This window comes from Dermacentor albipictus, chromosome 6, assembly GCF_038994185.2.
Source record: "Dermacentor albipictus isolate Rhodes 1998 colony chromosome 6, USDA_Dalb.pri_finalv2, whole genome shotgun sequence".
In the NCBI taxonomy this organism is placed as follows: domain Eukaryota; kingdom Metazoa; phylum Arthropoda; class Arachnida; order Ixodida; family Ixodidae; genus Dermacentor; species Dermacentor albipictus.
Genome location: NC_091826.1, coordinates 40902164 through 40921516, shown reverse-complemented (window position 1 = coordinate 40921516; position 19353 = coordinate 40902164). Strand labels below are relative to the sequence as shown.

The 19353-nt window shown below is 44.3% G+C and overlaps 1 protein-coding gene and 1 long non-coding RNA gene across 3 annotated transcripts in view; one reads left to right on the top strand and one right to left on the bottom strand.

Moving 5' to 3' along the window:
- The window catches only part of LOC139061003 (oplophorus-luciferin 2-monooxygenase non-catalytic subunit-like), a 31800-nt gene extending 14207 nt beyond the window's left edge, over positions 1 to 17593 (bottom strand). The window contains exon 1 of the mRNA XM_070540385.1: positions 17476 to 17593. Coding sequence (XP_070396486.1) covers positions 17476 to 17479 — 4 coding nt within the window. The 5' untranslated portion in view covers positions 17480 to 17593. The remainder of the gene's footprint in view (positions 1 to 17475) is intronic.
- Positions 1 to 19353, top strand: part of LOC139061008 (uncharacterized) — a 122724-nt gene that overhangs the window by 62659 nt on the left and 40712 nt on the right. For both annotated transcript variants that reach the window (XR_011515136.1, XR_011515135.1), the window contains exon 2: positions 14852 to 14975. This is a non-coding gene — a long non-coding RNA (uncharacterized lncRNA). The remainder of the gene's footprint in view (positions 1 to 14851; positions 14976 to 19353) is intronic.

The following is a 19353-nucleotide window of genomic DNA, read 5'->3' as shown; positions in this document are numbered from 1 at the left end:
TTAGTTTTACAGTCTCCCACCAGATGGCAGAAACACAAAACTCATGGTTTGCTTTCGGCTCTGGTTTTGCAGTGGTTCTCTTGAAATATTATGTTTTCTATTTTTCCTTCCTAAAATATAGCAGTGTTGTGCTCATTAGCTAGGTCATCGCATTTGTGAATGTTTTATTCATTGGACATCATAACTAGAAGCTTGCGCATAGCTTCGTGTTATGCAAAAAAAAAATACTTTAGTGCTTTGTAGCGTGGAACGAGGGAGAACAAAATGGCTATTCTTATTGCGTTCTTCTGGAAGGTCCGTTTTCACGACTTTCGCCTCTCCTTAATGGCACATACTCCGAGCGAATCAGGTCCACCTGGGCCACAATGCCACCTGGTGGCCAGTGCCATTGAAACTTGAAATTGGAAGTGCCGTCAGCATAAATTTGGGCGTGATACAGGGATGGGCATGGCTGAATTTGGTAGTGATATGGGAGTGGCCCAACCTAAATTTGGGGTGAAATGGCAATGAGCCAAGCTGAATTTGAGCCTGATATGGGGGTGACTCAACCTAAATTTGAGGTGATATATGGGTGGGTAAGCCTAAGTTTGGGGGAATATGGGGGGTGGGCCAGCCCGGATTTGGGGATGATACGGGAGTGGGAGAACCTAAAGCCCCTGCATCTACGCGCCACCGCCGCTCTCTAGCCGGCGGTGGCGCGTAGATGCAGGGGCTTTAGGAGAACCTAAATTTGGTGGGATATGGGTAGTGGGACACCCTAACCATGGGGGTGACATGGGGCTGGGCGAAGCTGAATCGGGGGTGTAATGGGGATGGGCTAACCTAAATGTGGGAGTGATTTGCGGTGGGCCATCCTAAATTTGAGGTGATAGAGGGGTGGGCCAGGCTAAGTTTGGGGCTGATATGGGGGTGGGCCAACCTGGATTTGGGGATGATATGGGGGTGGGCCAACCTAAATTTGAGGTGACATTGGGGTGGGCTAACCTAACCATGGGGGTAATGTGCGGCTGCGCCAAGCTGAATTGGGGGGGGGGTTGATATATGGGTGGACTAACCTTAATTGGTGGGTGATTTGCGGTAGGCCATCCTAAATTTGAGGTGATCGAGGGGTGGGCTAGCGCTAGTTTGGGGTGGATATGGGGTGGGCCAACCTCGATTTGCAGGTGGTATTGGAGTGGGCCAACCTAAATTTGGTGGTGTTGTGGAGGCAGCCCAATTTGTATTCGGGGGTGATATGGGGTTGGTCCTACCTAAATGTGGGGGCAATCTCGGGGTCGGCCAATCTGAATTTGGGGGCGATATGGGGGTGGACTAGCCTAAATTTTGGGGTGCGCCGACTCGAAATTTCGACGTCGATTTATGGAAATTCATGCGTGCATGCACCAACTTGAAAATTAGAGGTGGCCCAATTGAAATTTGGGATTGGGATTTGAGTTTAAGGCTGGGCGAAAAGAAAATCGGGCGTGGCCGAATGTAAATTTGGGGGGTGGGCCAATTTATATTTGAGGGTGTGCCAACTTGAAATTTGGGGGTGAGCCTACTTAATGTTTGGGGTGGGCCAATTGAAATTTGGGCGGTGTTTCTGCATCTTTTTCATCATCGCAAAGTACGTACATTAATAATTGTTAGCCAATACCCCTCAAAGTGAGCTACCACTCGAGCCTTCCCAGCCCATTGAGCTGATAATGTCACAGGAGTGCTCTCATCGTGACGACTGCGACGTTCAATGTGGAGATCCACAAGAACAAATCACAGACCGAGCTGACCATTTTCACACCAATGTCATCGTTAACACTACTCGCGCGTGCTAGACGCAACACAAGCTTACAACAATCATAATTCAACTTTCCATTGCACGCTAGTCGACACGCTCTCAGTGCACTATTTCACCAATCATTGGATAGAGCCTTGCTGGATGTTTTACTGTCATGTTCCGTCGTTTTTCACGAAGGCCGTCTCCCGAAAAGAGAATACATTTTTGAGATTGATGAGGCAAGCTAGTATATAACTCATACGAAGCAAATGTATAAACGGTTATAGTGATTTTTCAAAATTGAACATAAATAAATAAGATTTCAGATGGTATTGTTTCGACCGGGCATGACAACGAGTTTTTTCCCGCCTGTCACAGTGCTTTGACCGAAAACCTAATCATTTTGTTCAAACAAGTGGCCCCAATACTACAGGTGCTAAATGTAGAAAAGTGCGGTGCGTGGTCACAGCTTCAAAGCCAGTCTATTTTGTGTACGGTTGTTGATATTGTGGTAATGTGGAGTTTTCTTCTTTATAAGAGCACAAAAAAAATATAACAGATGGTAGCTAAGCGCAAAGTAAATTGAAAGATCTGAAACCAGCAATTATTTTTAATTTGTGGGTTGGTCTTCTCCGCCGGTAGATCGCTGTCAGACCACTTCAAAGAATTTTGTTTGTGTGCAACTGCAGCAAAAACGAAACTACTACTATTTCATTCCCAGGACCTTTATGCCCTCCACACACACAGGAAGGACACCAGATAATTGGCAATATCAGTTTATAAACTCACATTGTTTTACTAGTTTCAGTGTAGCGTGGTGCCTGCGGACGGAGTATTTTCTTAGTATCAGTCCAGTGTTAGCAGTGAGAAGCAGTTCGGTCTACCATTCCCATGAGGGCATACTAGCCATTGTAGCGCTTTACTGTAGGACAAATTAAGTGCTAAAAACTTGGTGTGCCTTGTCCTTTCCGGAGGTCGTCCATCCATTCTGTTATGGTGACGATCAACGTTGTGTCCGTCAGGCCACCTCCTCATTTTTAGCTTCACCATCGCGAGAGTGGACAGAGAAAGGAAGCTTTCTTCACAATCAGCCCCAGCGGGATTACACCACTCGTAACTGCTGCAATTTGCATTCATTGACTGGGCATGCTAAGCACATCCTTAGTTTCACAATGACTAGAGTACGCAGAAAAAGTAGAGCTTTGGTCGCTATCACTACCACGAACCCATGTCAATGCAGATATAAGTACGTGCAGGGGCTGAGTATGCTAACCTCTCCGCTACCACCTGCTTCCACCACCTTAGATTTTCTAGGCATACCTGCTTCTTGTTTTCATCGCAGACGCATGCAGGGTAAACGCGGATAACTAAAAAATCTCAGTGCCCTTCCACTCTGTGAAGAAACATGACCTGCAAAGCTGTGTATGTGGGTCTCTTAATGGCGAACTGCACCTCCACCGTATGTCGGCCCCGCATTGCACTGTCTTCGGGATCGGCCCACGTATGAGGAGTGCTTAACGCCTGCTTCATCTCCGCCGCGGGTCTCCCCGGCATCGCGTTACATTCGGGATCAGCCCACGTATGGGGAGCGCTGAACGCATGCTTCACCACCACTGCGGGTTGGGCCGGTATTACGCTATCTTCGGGATTTGGCTCTACACGCGGACGCGATAGTGGGGAAAGTAGCCCTTAAGAGGAAGCTTTAGCTCCGGTGGTCCTATCTAAATAAATGTTAAAGGAGAATTCGTTTTTCTCGACAGCCACTGCATCTAATTTGACAAGGTTTGTTGCATTTAAAACAAAAACTTAACATCTAGTGTCTGTTGGTTACGAATTCTTGAATTAGGTCATCATTTGTTTGTTCAAAATTGTCAAAAATTGCAAATTTTAAGAAAACGAAGCCATCAAGTTTACAACTCTCTTTCAGCAATGAAAACTGATATCAAAATTATGTACATTGCATCTAACAGCACATCTAAAGCAGACAAAATTGATATATTACGCATGAATCTCAAAACATTTAGTAATATGGAAATACAGCTTTTCCACAAGCCTTGTTCGCAACGTAAAGACTTCACGTAAGATATAAATCGGCATATTGGAATTGTCTAATGGATGCTGTTTACAGAACCGCGATATCAGTTCTTGATGTGGAGTTAATAATTTGTAAACTTCGTGCTTGTGTACTTTTCGCACTTTCGTATTGTTGAATATCTTTTACCAAAATTCAGGCCCTAAATTGAAATTCCGCTTTCAATAGTCACTAGAATTTACCTTTCTCTCCAGAACCCAACAAATTTCATTAAAATCGGTCCAGGGGTTATCTAAGAAAAGCGTTTCGGCGTTTTACATCTATTTGAATAGGCCGAGTCGGAGTAGGGCCCGTGTTAAAGCTTCCTCTTAACGGCTTCGCTGTAAAAAAAAGTATAAAAGAAAACAAGAACGCTTCAGCCATCAATATCGCCGGCTCAGATTTCGTCATGATGGCACCGTCCCCATCGGCACGGCTCCGTGAGCAGCTACCAAGCTGTTCACTTTCGTTATCTTCCTTCTCCCGGCGGCAGCGCATTGTCTTGATGCCAGCGACGCGCTAAATCTGCACCATCATTGCGTCATGCATCGCTCCTGCGACCAAGCAAGCTTTCGGCGGCACACGTACACTGCCGCATTGACACCAAATCTTTAAACTGCTTGCTTTCGAGAAAACAGCATGAATAAAAATGGAGCGCGAATATAAGGCCACGGGGAATATGTTCGCGGGGCAATACTATTGATGACAGCATCCCGAAAGGCTACATGTGGTCAGGTTGACTTTACAGGTTTGGAAGGAATGACTGACGTAATAGTTGCTTCATTATCACATAAAGAACAGCGTTTGAAGTTGTTAGCGCAGTTTGTGTGTGGTTCCTCCTTTGTGTCCCGTCGTGAACTGCTGTTAATTCTTTCTGTGGCTTTACAGATGTCCTTTTTCTGTGTCAGTTACGCCTTCCAAGAGTGTTCACTTGGAAAATTTTTGTTCGCATGGCTCTTACAGAAGCATGTTTAGTCGAAAGTTTTTCAATTGGCTGCATAATCTCGTGGACGGGCTCCAAACTGCTCATTTTCTTTAGCCACGTAAGAACCATTACTGAAAATTTAATTAACGTAGCTTTGTTAATTACGCAAACAACTTCTCAACTTACTCCGCATCTAGATATTACCAATCTGAACACTCGAATGATAAAATGATGTTAACATTGTTTGTATCATTTCAATAGTTTTGTTTCGTGCAGTTAAAAGCAGCCGGCATATTGATGGTGTTGTAGACTTCTTATAAAGTAAGTGTGAAAGCTTGGACAGGTTATCCTGACACAAATCAACTTCATGAGCTTAAGCACATGTGCCAAACCTTGCACGACTGCCTTTACAACCGATTCTCATATATTATACAAGAAGCACCTCAGCGCTACGGTACATCCCACAAGGTGTGCGAGAACATGGTGCGCGCTCCCGATTAGGTTCCTGAGCGTTGGTGGCATCAGGCTCGGTTTCCTGGCATCATATGGAATAAAAACTGCTGACTTTGTAACATATAAATCAGCACGGATGTGTACGTTAGAACGAAAAGTACTGAAATATTAAGGTGAGGATTTCGCTGGATGTATTTTAGCTGTCTAATGATAAGATCTAAAGAAAAAATATTGTGATTTTGTGACAATTATTGCTGACGTGAAATATGAGCTCCGACACAGTACCCGTGGTGGAACTGGCCCCTGTACTATTGGGATACATTGAACCACGATATGCTGGTTTGATAGTTCGCGCTTGAATTTCCTCTATGTCGGCGCCGCTGTTCAGTGTTGGAGGCCCTTTTTAAACGACAAGTACTATTTTTCAGCTAATATTGAAAGCAACTGCATTCTTTTTTTAGGGGGGAGGCTTTTTTTAGCGTCTAACCACAGTTCCAGAGTTATCAATTAGCTCAAGATGCGCCTGCATGTGTTTCTAATATCCAGTATGTTGTCACGGATTCAATAGTGAAAGAGCGTTATCTTATCAGATTACGCGCGTGAAGCGAATACTGGCCTACATTCGCCGTCACATTTGAGGGCCCGAGATTGCGCTGCAATGTACGACCATTTCAGTCTGACGAACTGACGCCTTGATAGATCGAAATCAGAGGAAGCACTTTGCGCGCAGCCATCGTTGCGCTTTGAGCGTTTTCCTTTCCAGCGAAAGCTCACCTTATAATTAGTTATATTCGTGACTCACTCTTTGGAAGTGTTTTGTTCTTGACATCCCTACAATGTGAGAGTATAGAGGCGCTCCATCTTCATTGAGTGAATACTTGGAAACGGACTAGGCCTTTTCTTGCGTCTGCGTTTACACACTTACCGCATCAATTTATTTTTTATAACCTAATTTAGGAGGCTGTGAAGCACAGCAACCTTTTATTAACAGGACGTCTTAATAACACAGAAAATATAAATGCTTATTAGTCGGCTTTCACCTCATGGTAAGGAATTTCAATAAAGATATCTTTATGATAATTAAAAGCCTATCCTCTTGACAACGTTTAATCTGAGTTCCTCTTTGCAAGCTCATACAGACTTGCAGGTGGTTCGTATCGGGGGCCCTCAACATATGTCTAACCGTCAAACAAAGAGTTATTCCGAATGTTTAATTTGAGGAAGCCGTGTTACCCTGTTGTCTTTCATTCCCGTAAGCAAACACGCATAAGACGAAAGTGCTGCATGAAGAGCGTCGTTAGTCAAAACCAACGAGCTAGCGTAACTCACCTCGCTTATATCGCTGTTATTTAGGCTTATATACGAAATATATATATTTTATATCGACGCATCACGAATCCAAAAAGAGCTGTCCGTGAACAGCCCAGCTAGGTTTCTTTCATTTCGTACTTCGTAGTAGCGGCTAATAGTAGCTCACGAAGCAGAGCACTGAGTGTGGATATTGCAGAGAAGGTGTTCTATATACTGTCTCGTCACCCACCGAAAATTGCCCGCCGTGCTACTGGCCATTCCTAGAAAATTGTATATGTGACGCCCAGTCATTTGCAACACCAAAACTTTGTTTTGCGATTGGAGAGTCCAGGTGAGAGACAGGGTGGTTATGTAGATAAAGACACGCTATTTTCTGCACTAACATAGGAAAGCATGAATGAATGCCTTCATTTATTGAGAAAAAAGAAGACCAAACATCAGTGGAAGCACGTCTCAGCAGATTGGGAAAGAAGCGGGGGAAAAGAGGAAAAGCTGGAGGCCGGGTGGCAGGCGAAGTCGCAGTTTAGGGGCGAGAGAATATAAGCAAGAGTTGGTGAAACCAGTTGAATTCTAGTGTAGATCTTTGATGTGGCGAGTAAATGATTGGAGTCACCACCAAGCATCCGTCGTTTGCGGTAGTATAAGCACCCGCCGTTCTTGGTAACAAACGTTTACTGAAAACCAATCTTCGCAATTAATTATTCATCAGCCATACCTCGCCACGTATTTCTTAGTGGCAGGGTCAGTGGATTTCAACTACGCTGTCGCGACAAGTTACGACTATAACGTGGCGCTTGCGGTTACGGTTGCCATACTCGTGACTCTTACTATTGCGCGAATACTATAAACATAGGTTTACTGCACAAGTTAGTGAACAGACATTTTAGAACCGCGTTTCTCACCTTACATACGCGCAACGCAAGCACCATTGCAGCATGTTACGGTGCGCGTCCCTTCAAGACAGAGACGAAAACAAAAGAATGTGTTAGAAGACAGGGTACCGACTTGGGCCTCGTGCTAAACCTAACCAAGCCAACAATATTTATTTTATTTCAATACCCTAATGGACCAATACGGGCGTTACGTAGGGGGGGATTCATCAAAGAAAACTTAACAATATACAACACAGAATATAAACGGCTGACGACAGGAATAAACAAGTTAATAAGCCAGGTACAAGTTGACAGGGGAAGAAATGGCTAGGAACAGGTACTGAAAAAATGCACATGTAGCAAATCCCACAAAATGAAACAAAAATCGCACCTTCAGAAGTTACAAAACATGTCATCTAACATTCCACGGAACATTACGGCCCACACGCACACACTGAAAAAGAAAAACGAAAAAAACGCACATCATTCTAGAGTGGAATTTTCTAAGTATGGGAGGGCACCAAAGAGCCGTTTGAAACGATGATGTTCCAGCGATAGCCGCAATGCTAGAAGGAAGCGAATCCCACTCTTCAATAGCCAGGACCAGAGGTGAGTATTTGTATCGTTCTGTCCGAGCGAAAATGGGTTTAGTCTTCTTCATGTGATCTACACGAGCCGGTGTGTGCGGCACCGGGAGAAGATATGAACTTGCGAATGGTGTGTTGCTGTGGTAGAGAGTATGGAAAAAAGATAAACGGCTGAGTTTGACGGATAACCAGAGGCGGGAGACGGAGCGATATTTTCAGTACTGTTACACTTTGATACCGAGAGTAACGAAAAAGGATGAATCGAGCAGCCTTGTTTTGTATACATTCCAACATGTTAACAAGATAGGTATAATGAGGGTTTCAGATCACGGGTGCGTATTCTATCACAGGCTTGATTAGCGTGTTGAATGCGTGTAGTTTTATATCCTGGTTGGCTTGGCGTAGTCGGCGTTTAAGAAGACCAAGTTCTTTTAAGTCTTTGGTAGTAATCAGTTCAATATGAGTGCTCCAGGACAAATAAGAGCTAAAATTTCCACCGAGGTATTTTACCGACGCTGAAGTTTCAATGATAGTATTATTAACTGTGTGGGCATTAGGAATCGTCTTAGCAGCGGAAGTAAACTTGAGATGTATAGCAGTGTCTGCGTTAATTACCATCTGCCCTACCGCACCAATGAATTAACTCATCAAGATCAGTCTGGAGAGCAATGACGTTAACAATCATGCCATCGTTTCAATGCAAAGAGGTTATGTATTTAAACTTCTCGAGCGGCAGTCCAATGCGCCACCTACGGGAGCGCTTGAAGCCGCCGGCGGCCATATTGTTAGAGGAAAAGGAGCACGGCTACAGTACGTGGTTGCAAGCACGCGCGACGCAACTGTGCTTGCAGTTCTGCGATGAAAAATGAAATGAGACCCCTTTAGGAAGTATGTCAGTCCGGCATTGTGTGTCGCTGTTGTAAAAAAAAGGATGTCATGGTGGTGGGTGCCTTGTGTTCTGTGTACAATATGTTGCGAGAACTGAAAAACAGTCGTTTCCTGTTTTCTTCATTCAGTAACCTGCCGCGTGCATCGGCACTGTGATGCCCTTTCGTCGATACGTGGTGCCGGGCCGTATTGACAAAACATGACCTTGAAATATAGTATCCTTACGCCATTTAAAAAAAAATCACTATTTGTGTTAATGAGCATTTTTGCTTTAAACCTAGAAAACAAGAAAAATATTCAACGGTAGGTCTCATTTTTGTCCGGCGTTTCAGTTCTAGCTGAAAAGAGTTGGTGAAAGCAAATTTACAATAAAGCTAAGGCGACCCACCATCTGCACGAAGTCGCAAGCCTACATGCGCTCCAATGAGGGTAACCTGCCAAAGTTAAAGTCATGCGTCACTGGCGTCTGAAGCAATCTTTACTTTTTTTTTCGTTTCTGCATCCGTTCTTTCTGCGTCTGCGGCAAAAACGAGACGTGGGAAGGCAGATAAACGGAAATTGGTGGAGGCAGGTGGTAGCGTAATGGTTAGAGTGCCCATCTCCCAAATGCAATATGCTGCATTTGGGAGATGGGCTCGAATCCCGGTGGTTTGTTTGGGAAGACAGCTTTCTGTGCACTCTGGTGACTGCGACGCTCAGAATTAGGCAGCAGCCTGACGACAACGGTCGCCGTTAACGTAACAGAATAAGCGGGCGTGCAAGGTCCAACTTATAAAGCTGAAAGTACATTCAGAGGAGATACGCTATACTATTGTCGGCAAAAAAAAAAAGTGAGGAGTAACGAGCGGCGTTGTTGAGCGAAGCTGTAGACCGATAATATCACCATAGACATGACCACGCTCCAATCCCGGTCCTCAGCGGAAATATACGTCGATAGCATGTCAACTAGCGTGTTATAGATACTTCATTAAGGTTGTTGCGTGTTTGTGTTGTATCTAGCAGGAGCGAGTAGTATAGGAGATTTCATTGGAGAGAAGGCGGTGAGCGAAGTCCGCGAAAAGTAATTGAGGATAGCCATATTGAACGTCGACGCCGTGTTGAAGAAAGCCTGCGACTTCAGTTTCTCAGCCGACAGAAAGGCTTGAGTGGTAGCATACCGCTGGGCGTATTTGGTAACCACAGCGATAGACACACACTTTGCGGAAGTAAACAGAGGAAAGGGACGTAGTGAGTTGGCCGCCCTTTTCAAGCTCTGCTTGAAAAATGAATGTGGCGAAGTATGACGCACCAAATAGTATATGCCAACCCAAATGAATCAGCGCGGTCATACTTGCGCGACATGCCATGGTGGCCTGCCACCAGGACATCATGAAGTTGCAGCGATTACAGTTTTCATTGAGTACGTCAGAATAAAAACGAGCACAACAGAGACGTCCGAGGCATGCTTCTACGGTATAAGAACACATCGCTCCCTCCCCCCCCCCCCCAAATAACTAAATCACGAATATAAGCTTACGAATAGGGGCATCATAAGATCGAGCACTAGGGCGCTTGTTGATCTTGTTCAGGATGACGTCAGCGTTTCATTCAGCGTTTATTTCTGAGAAAATGAGTTGGAGTTACCTTTATTTGCATCACAATGGTGGGCGTAATCAGGCAAACATTGACAGCATTTCATTAGAGGGTGCCTGACTACTCTGTAGAGATTACGTTTATCAATGACAACAAACACAGAAAGCTTTGCTTACATCGATTCGCAAATACGTGGGATCCGCATAATTTTGTGACTATCAATTTAGATGCTTCAGAATGGCGCTCATTAGAGCAACATTGCCATCCACAGTGAGCAAAAGCGGCTGTCGTATCCACAGTAGAATTGATTTAAATGGCTTTAATCCCATGGACATATCGTCGCCAACTTCCGTGGGAATGGAGTCGTCAAAATGGAATACAGGTGACAGGGAAATCAGGAGGTTGATGAACGGCAAGAAGGCGGAAGCTTGCGCATGACCTCAGGGATATAAAATGACTTCTTGAGCAGCTTGGTCAGGGGACCATGCAATGGTTTCCACGTCTATTAAAAATCCTCCAAAATATTAACAGAGGCCGACAAAAATGCGGGCATTTTGGGAAAGGTGAAACCGCTGGATATTTCACCACAGCCTAAGCCTAAATATAAAAGATGACTTAAAAATAAGAAACCATAACGTTGACAGGGTGGCCAAATTCTGGCACAAATAAATCAGCTGTTGAAGCAGTTTAGCTGAAACGCAATGGTGCGAAATAAGGCGAGAATGTCGGCAAGTGTTGAACAAAGGTCAAGTAGGTCCTGTGGCCGACGCCAGCGCTCGGCAGCTGTCAAACGACTGCACGTATTAGCGAGATGCCTGGTCGTCAGTAATTACAGTATGATTCGGGTCTGAAATATTGGGCGTGGACTCCATCACATTGAATGCAGTGCATTCTACGGTGTCATTCTTGGACAGATGGTACCCATTCTCTCGCAATGAGGATGGGAACAAATTGTCTTACGTGCCGGCTCTCACCTTCCTCCTACTGCCAACATTCCTTTCCCTCCGTAGTCGCTTAGCTTTTATTGGGTTCGGCTGCTAATCACGAGGTCTTGGGATCGAATCCCAACCACGGGAGTCGTATTTCAATGGGTGTGAAATGCGAAAACCCGCGTACTTAGGGTTAGGCGCACGTTAAAAATCCCAAGTGGTCTAAATTATTCCCGAATCCTCCACTACGGCGTGCCTCATAATGAAATCGTGGTTTTGGCAAGTAAATCCTCATAATGCGTTATGTAACATTCGTTAAGGATGTCCTGGGCAGTCGCACAACTCTTGAATACAATTAAGTGTCAGGAGTTGCGCATGAGGTCCTTGAATATGTCATCATCATCATAATAATAATTATCATCATCATCAGCCTGCTTACGCCCACTGCAGGGCAAAGACCTCTCCCATACTTCCCCAACAACCCCGGTCAGCTACTAATTGTGGCCATGTCGTCCCTGCAAACTTCTTAATCTCATCCGCCCACCTAACTTTCTGCCGCCCCCTGCTACGCTTCCCTTCCCTTGGAATCCAGTCTGTGTATAATAGCTGTGTCTTACCAGTACTCACCTGCGGGGCGGAAACTTGGAGGCTTACGAAAAGGATTCTACTTAAATTATGGACGAGGCAACGAGCTATTGAAAAAAGAATGATGGGTGTAACGTTAAGGGATAAGAAAATAGCAGATTCGGTGAGGGAACAAACGCGAGTTAATTACATTTTAGTTCAAATCAAGCAAAAGAAATTGGCATGGGCAGGACATGTAATGAGGAGGGAAGATAACCGAGGGTCATTAAGGGTTGAATATTGGGATAGCCTTTATGGCGTTCGATAGCTGCTAGTCTACATTGCGGCTATATAATAAAGGCGGAACGGCAACATGGTAGAGAATGTGGAGAATATACAAATCCCACATATATTACTGCACAATAATTTTAAATAGCGTTCTTGCTCCACGCACGTGGATAACCGCCATAGGAGACGACTTCGGAAACTAACTGCATGTACTGTATATGTCGTACCCAATGGTGTACCTGTCCTGGTGGCCAGTAAATGTGACGTAATATTGCGAGTAGCTTCGGCCATAGCATGCTAACGGATGACGACACAGACTGGAGTGACTAGCGCAAAAGTGGACAAGAGAGCGACGCTACAAGGACAAGCGCCCAGTTGGAAGTTTGCGCTTATCCTTGTCGCCTCTTTAGTGCCCCGTGTCCACTCTTGCGCTAGTCACTTTAGCATGGAATACCAACTAGCCCCCTCTCATACCCTTCGACGGCACAGGAACAGTTTGCTCAACTCTTGTTTCGTAACTTGTGTGTCAAGGTGAAAAACCAACATATCCATGTATATGTCTTAATACTTAAGCACATCTAGATTTGCAGCTGCGGCGATAGTCCATGAGTGCGCATTGCAAAGTCGCTAGTGAAATAATTGTGTGCACCTTAACGAATTCGATAAGGGAAAATCAAAATCCATCCACGACGGCGTCCCTAGTAGGCGCGGTGCGATGTTCGGACGTTAACAATATATGCCGATTGAAGAAAGGCTGCCCCGAAGTGCTTCCGACGGTTAGGCTAGCTTCTTTACTCCGTAGAATGAAAAAAAAGAAAAAAAAGAAAAGAACCGAATCAAAAGCCCAGAACCAACAATTGCTCGTCGCGAGTAAACGCTGGATGACGAGCAATTTCCAGGCGACGAGCGAATACGCTTGATCAAGAACACTGATAACGCCGGCGGGACGAGCATTGTGGCGAAGTTCAATGCGCAGGGAGAGCTTTTACTTTTTTTATTTTTGTTTGGTTGACGTCATCACGCGTCACCGCGGGAAGTTTGAAAAGTTTAAGGTGAGTGCGCCACGTGGTGGCATTCACGCGAACTAAACCCTTGTGTCCAGAAAAGCTGGATACGAGGTAGTCGTCGCAGCATGCGGTTCTCGAAACGAGCAAATTGAACTGAGGCATAATAGACGCTAGAAAACTACGGCACCAGCCGCTAAGCGCTCATCCTATCTCGTCAAGTCCTTCGCTTTCCCGGAGTCTTCTTGCACGTTTACTGGCCGAGCAGGCAATTCGCAAGTCACCAGAGGCAGAGGAGAAAAATCCATCTAGGTTAAATTTTATAATAAGCGAATAGACCTTGCTTACATGCTAAAGTGTGCACGTTATTGAGGCTATAGAAATGCTGAGCTCTATCCCTTAATTAAGCACCAAATATGCGATGATTGATCGAGCAGGCGACGCGACAGCTGGCAAGGAACCTGCTCGAAGTTTCCACGATGGTTTCTGCGCACAACTTTCAAGCGCAGTCGACCACGTAGACACGAAGCATGCGAACACAAAGAAGTGAACTTGAAATGCCTTCTAAAGCTATAGCTTTCCTTTTCTACTTCGCTCACTTGGGGTATTTCGACCAGAAATAGGTTTGAGAGAACTCTCATTGGACGGCCGGCATTCTGCAGTTATAAGCGGGAGAGGGAGAGAAGAGCGGAGTGGAGGAGAGTACAAAAGCGGAAGAGAAAGTGCAGGTGGGTCAGCGCAGGTGAGAGCAGCCATGCGATGCGTGATGCCACCAAAATTAGGTGCGGGAGAAATACGAGACGTCGTGTGTGTAATAGTGCGATATTTAATTTCACCATATTGTCTCTGTTATCTAGTTGTCCCGCGCAGGGAAAGCCTACTGCATTGAGGTTTCTTGAATGTTGTCGCTGATTCTTCCCCAAAAGAGCCTTGTCTACTTACATATAAGGTTTGTCGTTAACCATGGAATGACATGCAGATAGGCAGCAGGGTCACATACAAAAGCTAATATTGATTCTGGCTATATTTTAGTATGGTTGCTGCCGAAACGGTTTTGATAGCGGCAATATCGTATTCGCATTAATAACTATGCTCGTTTTGCGACATTCACAAATACTATTTCAAGTTTAGACTTGACAAACTTGCTTCCTCGCCCAATCGGCATGCATACGTCGTACCTCACCATCGCCAGTACTGTCATAAACGATCAAACAATTTTGTGCGCCAAATGTTGGGCTTAAGACAACAATCATTGGAGATCGGTTGGATATGCCTTCATCCTGCAGTAAACAGAAAAAATTATGATGCTGATAATGACAATGATGTTTATGTCCAGTCTGAAATAGAATTTATTGAAGTTAGCGTATGTGTGCTAGTGCACTCACTTTCACCGTATACTCGACTACGGCTCAACATTTATCAATATGTCTTGCCTACATGGACAAACGTCTGCTTTTGTTCAGATTTGAGCGATATTGGCCAGATTTGAGCGATGTCTATGAACTCTATAGCACAAGATAAATGCCTAATTTAGCAATGTTTGCGAGCTCTCATATGTCCTCTTACATATGCCTCTTGTGGTGTATGTTGTATGAATGAGGCATGCATGAATAGATTTTCCTCTTTTTTTATAGTGGAGCTTTCTATGACTAGGATCCCAAGACTTCTGCAAGGCGTGACGTCGATAGCAAACATCATGAGCCATTCCATTCTGTGAAGGTGGTTGACCAGCGAAGGTATTTAGCACACGACACGAAGGTGAGACATAATTTTGAACAATGGTATGAACTCATTTATTGTCTTGATCCGTGGTCATCGCGTCGAAAGGTATGCGCACTCATTTATTGTCTTGACCGGTGATCATTATTTCAATCGCAACCGCAATCACATTCTTTGATAATGTCAAATCGATGAGCGCACGCCGCTGGGTTCAGTTGGGCCGGATAGGTGTGGCATCGCAAGGGTTATGTATGCAATACGGAAAGCGTAAACCACTCCCTTTTTGTTACCGACCCATCCACATTGAAAACACCGACAACGACGACAGGGGTAGTGTCATATCAGCTAATTCACGCAAAGTGAGTAGCCACGAAGCTTACGGGACTATGAGTGATTGCATTTTTTGCTTGCTTACGGGAGGTATGAGCCATTGATGATGACAGTTTTCGACATGTTTTTCTGTATGTTGTATACGTGATTAGAAAGCATTTAAGCCCTATTCGCTTCACTTTTCTGAGTGCTTGTAGCTTCTGCATTATTGGGCAATGAACCATTGCAGGTTTTGCTTGCTTATGGAGGTATGCGCCATTGATGATGATAGTTTTTGTTCACGGACGACACAAATGCACAGAACCTTGGGCATATACAGCTTCGCTTCAAAACAATGGTGGGCGTATCCCAAAGGGAGTGCAGGGCAGAGCAATGGCTCATACGCCCTTGAGGCTGAGTCTACAAGCAGTGACTCGTCAATTACTCATGCCCCCATCAGCAAGCAATAAGGCAGAAGATACAAGCACTCAGCAAAATGAAGCGAACAGTGCATACATTCCTTATAATCATACATACAACATACGAAACAACGTTCATTTCAATGAAGAACAAGCTCAAAATAAGCATCCGAACCACAAAGTGATCATAAGGCGCTCCTCATAACATTTCGAAGCATGTCGCGCTCCCGCATACGCTTCCCGGTAAAATTACTCTAGCGCAAGCTGTCACGGCAACAGAAGCTTATGATATGGGTAAGTGACGTCACTAGCTTTTCTTGTATAAATTAACCAGCGTAGCAACTGGTTTCATTGTTGTTTCAGCACCGCTATGAGCAATGATGTACTGTCAACATTATCATTACTGCCATTACTGTAAAATAGTATTACTGCCATAGTATTAAAGCCATAAGGCACTGCATACCCCCATCAGCAGTTGTAGGGGTGGTTTACAACAGCTTCCTTGGACATCTACTTTCGCAGAGTCGGGATGGCGAGTTAATTTTTTATACCTCGAGAAGTATTTTGTGCTGTAGCAAGCCCTAGGAAATGGTCTAGACAATGCCATCTATACACAGGTACATATAAGAGGTTGCTCCACCGTCTTTCATGCTTCAATGCAATCACTTTCAAACAGCTTCATACTTCTGATTCCTGAACCATAAAGCGCATGTACAGTGCTCTCACATTGAAGTTTGTGAAGTAGAACTTGTTACATAATCAAGGACCAATGGGTCAGAAATTGCTATATAGTTGTCAAGAACACATGTATTCAGTGACCTTAAAAGAGAACTACTGTAACAGACACTACGTGAATTGTTGCAGCACATTCGAAATGTCAAGATTCGGCTACTTTAGTGGTGAATATAGTGCATATCAAAGCTCAGATCGTACCAATCACAGCATAAGAGAACAGATAGGACTGTGGCAACGCCACTGAGGTATTGTATTGTATTGCATTGCCAATTCAAAAAAGTTTGCTTCTGTTTCTGAAATGAAAGGCCGGTGCTCCGCCAGCTTTTCTTTTATTTCTCGAACATACTCAAAATTAATCGCCGATGACACTTAGCGCTGTACATCCTTTTCTGGTGCACTTACTGAGCAGGTGAAACTTACCTGCATGGTAAATCAGAATACCCAAATGGCTAATGAAGAAGATTAGCTCATTGAGATTCTGATTATTCACTTTACGGCACGTGTTTCAAGTGTGAAATTGAAATCGAGCAGTATTGAAATATGTAAGAGGGTTCGTAACACAAGCACCACTTTGAAGACGTGCCGCTTCCATGTGCGCGACGAAATACGTTGGTGTTTTGTCTAACAGTACACAAAGCGCGCATCAAGCATTTCGCGATTATTGAAACTGTACCCCTAATGAATGACATAGCAGATATTTGGGACGGCTACTTCGAATCTGGTAGTAGCTTTAGGATTTTTGCTGAGTGGACATTATTTCACTAATACGCGTCTTCAGAGTCATGTTCCCTAAGTTCAAATAAAATCTTCCCTGTTGAATCTTTTTGAGCAGCCAAGTGGACATGGCTATTTCTAAATAGCGCACACGTCTTTGGGTGAACCACCTAAACCGGCCATTAGCTCCACGCAGTATTTTTCAAACCTTGTACAAATTAGAAAAAAAAACACACGGAATTAGTATTTTCCTGCGCGAAAAGACAAAACATTACTCATTCTTCTCATTTGAAGCTGAGTCAATCTGCGAAGGCAAGCCCACTGTTGGTTCTACGTTTAAAATTGCGTGCGAAGTTTCTCACCCATGTCTTTTCCACTAGCCTGATGTTACTGGCAGCGGATGGCCTCGGACTTGATAGATGCCTTCAGTTTCGAACGGAATTCTTTGCTGCAGTGACACGCAGACTGCTATTGCCACCCACAGATTGCTTAACGGTCATGTATCCATCATGCCCTATTGGCTTATCTGCGTGCAATCGGCACACGTATCATTACGCTGGCCCATTGACGCACGCTCCGCAACTGTAAGACCTTATCAGAAGCATTGTTGTCTTTTCTTTACATTGTCTATCGTAATCAGAAAATAAGTGCAAGGTTGAGACCATGGTGAGACTAATCTATAGGCTGTCCATTAGACTCGTGTTATCAGCTCCATTCTGAATGGGCTGATTCGGCGGAGATAACACCTTCCATCTTCTTTGTTTCTTTCTTGTTTAACCCCCAACGCAAGTCGGTCACCGTTGCTTGCTTTGAGATCCTTTTTTTTATAACAATGCGTGTACTGATGCCCTCATTAAAAAGTGGATGACAAGACCAAAGTTCATACTTCTGTAGAATACCTGCCAAATACTGAAAGCTGACGATCCATTTTGTGTCCCAGCTACCACGAACGAACCTGTATTGAAAGACGGACCATGCTACGCGAGCTAGTACAAATTCACATTTCTCGGAGTCCACTTGAGGCACCGCCAGTAATTTCTAGTCTCGGACATCCACATAGTTAACTAGAAATGATTAGCTGACATTGTATGTCTTCTAATAATCAAAATGTCAATTAGGGGATCATAGATAATCGTAAGATATGTCAAAATGGGGTGTTTTCAGGTAGTACGCACTACGTCCTCATTTTTCCCGTCCAATGCAGAGGGACCACGAAGTATAAATATGCTATGTGCCTAAGCGTCCACGTTCAAGGTACAGCAGCGCCATTAATTTTGATTGGAAAGCAAGCGGTTCATCTGCTTCTAGGCCCAGGGGCGAGAACAGCAGAACATTTGTCTTTTCACATATCGCCAATTTCTCCCGGTGGTGTTTGAGCACCAAGATGGAGAGGGCTCGCGGCCCTGACCGTGAGCCTCAGATGAACCGCTTGCTTCTCAAGTGAGATTCTTTTGTGGTTTGGATTTTGGGAGTGGACTATTGGATTCTGATTTTCATATTTCGCTTTCTTTCTTCGCTAGAAAAGTAAACATACGGCATTTACCACCTTTCAAGCATCTATATTTTAGGTGCCTGACGATCCTCTCAGCTCTTCATTTGGCATCTGGACACCAAGAAGAATTAAAAAGTTCACTAATTCATTTTAATGAACTAATACCCGGCTGTCAGCGCTTAGCAGAATACTGGTCGTTCAGCAAACAAACGCGAAAACATGTATTTGATCATATTGTCGTATAATGATCCCTGTGTTTTAATATATTGGTGTAGTGAAGCTTGGACAACCTGTATAAATACGACAGTCTGTATACTCGTTAGCAACGCAGGAACCAAACTCAGCAGAACCAAACTCAGCCGATATGGGCCATATTACATATGTTAGCTCTGTGCTACACACACCAAATATATAAACTTTTCTTGCTTCTTCAAGATTTGCAAATGGGCTTCTCGTCCATCTGCATCGACGACAGCCTTTTGAGCAACAAGGCTGAACAGATTACCTATTTTTGGAATTTTCCACATTTACTAAAGCCGTATGACGGTCTAAATCTCATTTCGCAGCTTCGCTTCTCCATTCATCGGCAATGGTTAGCAGCGGTAATGCGTAAATTAGAGTGATTTTGATTGCACCCCGTAAGTAGCCCCTCTAGGATCGCTTCAGAAGATGACTCCTTTGAGAGACCACAAAACCGGAAGTGCACAAGAACTTCGCAGTTCTACCGGAAAGGCGAAGAACCGATTAC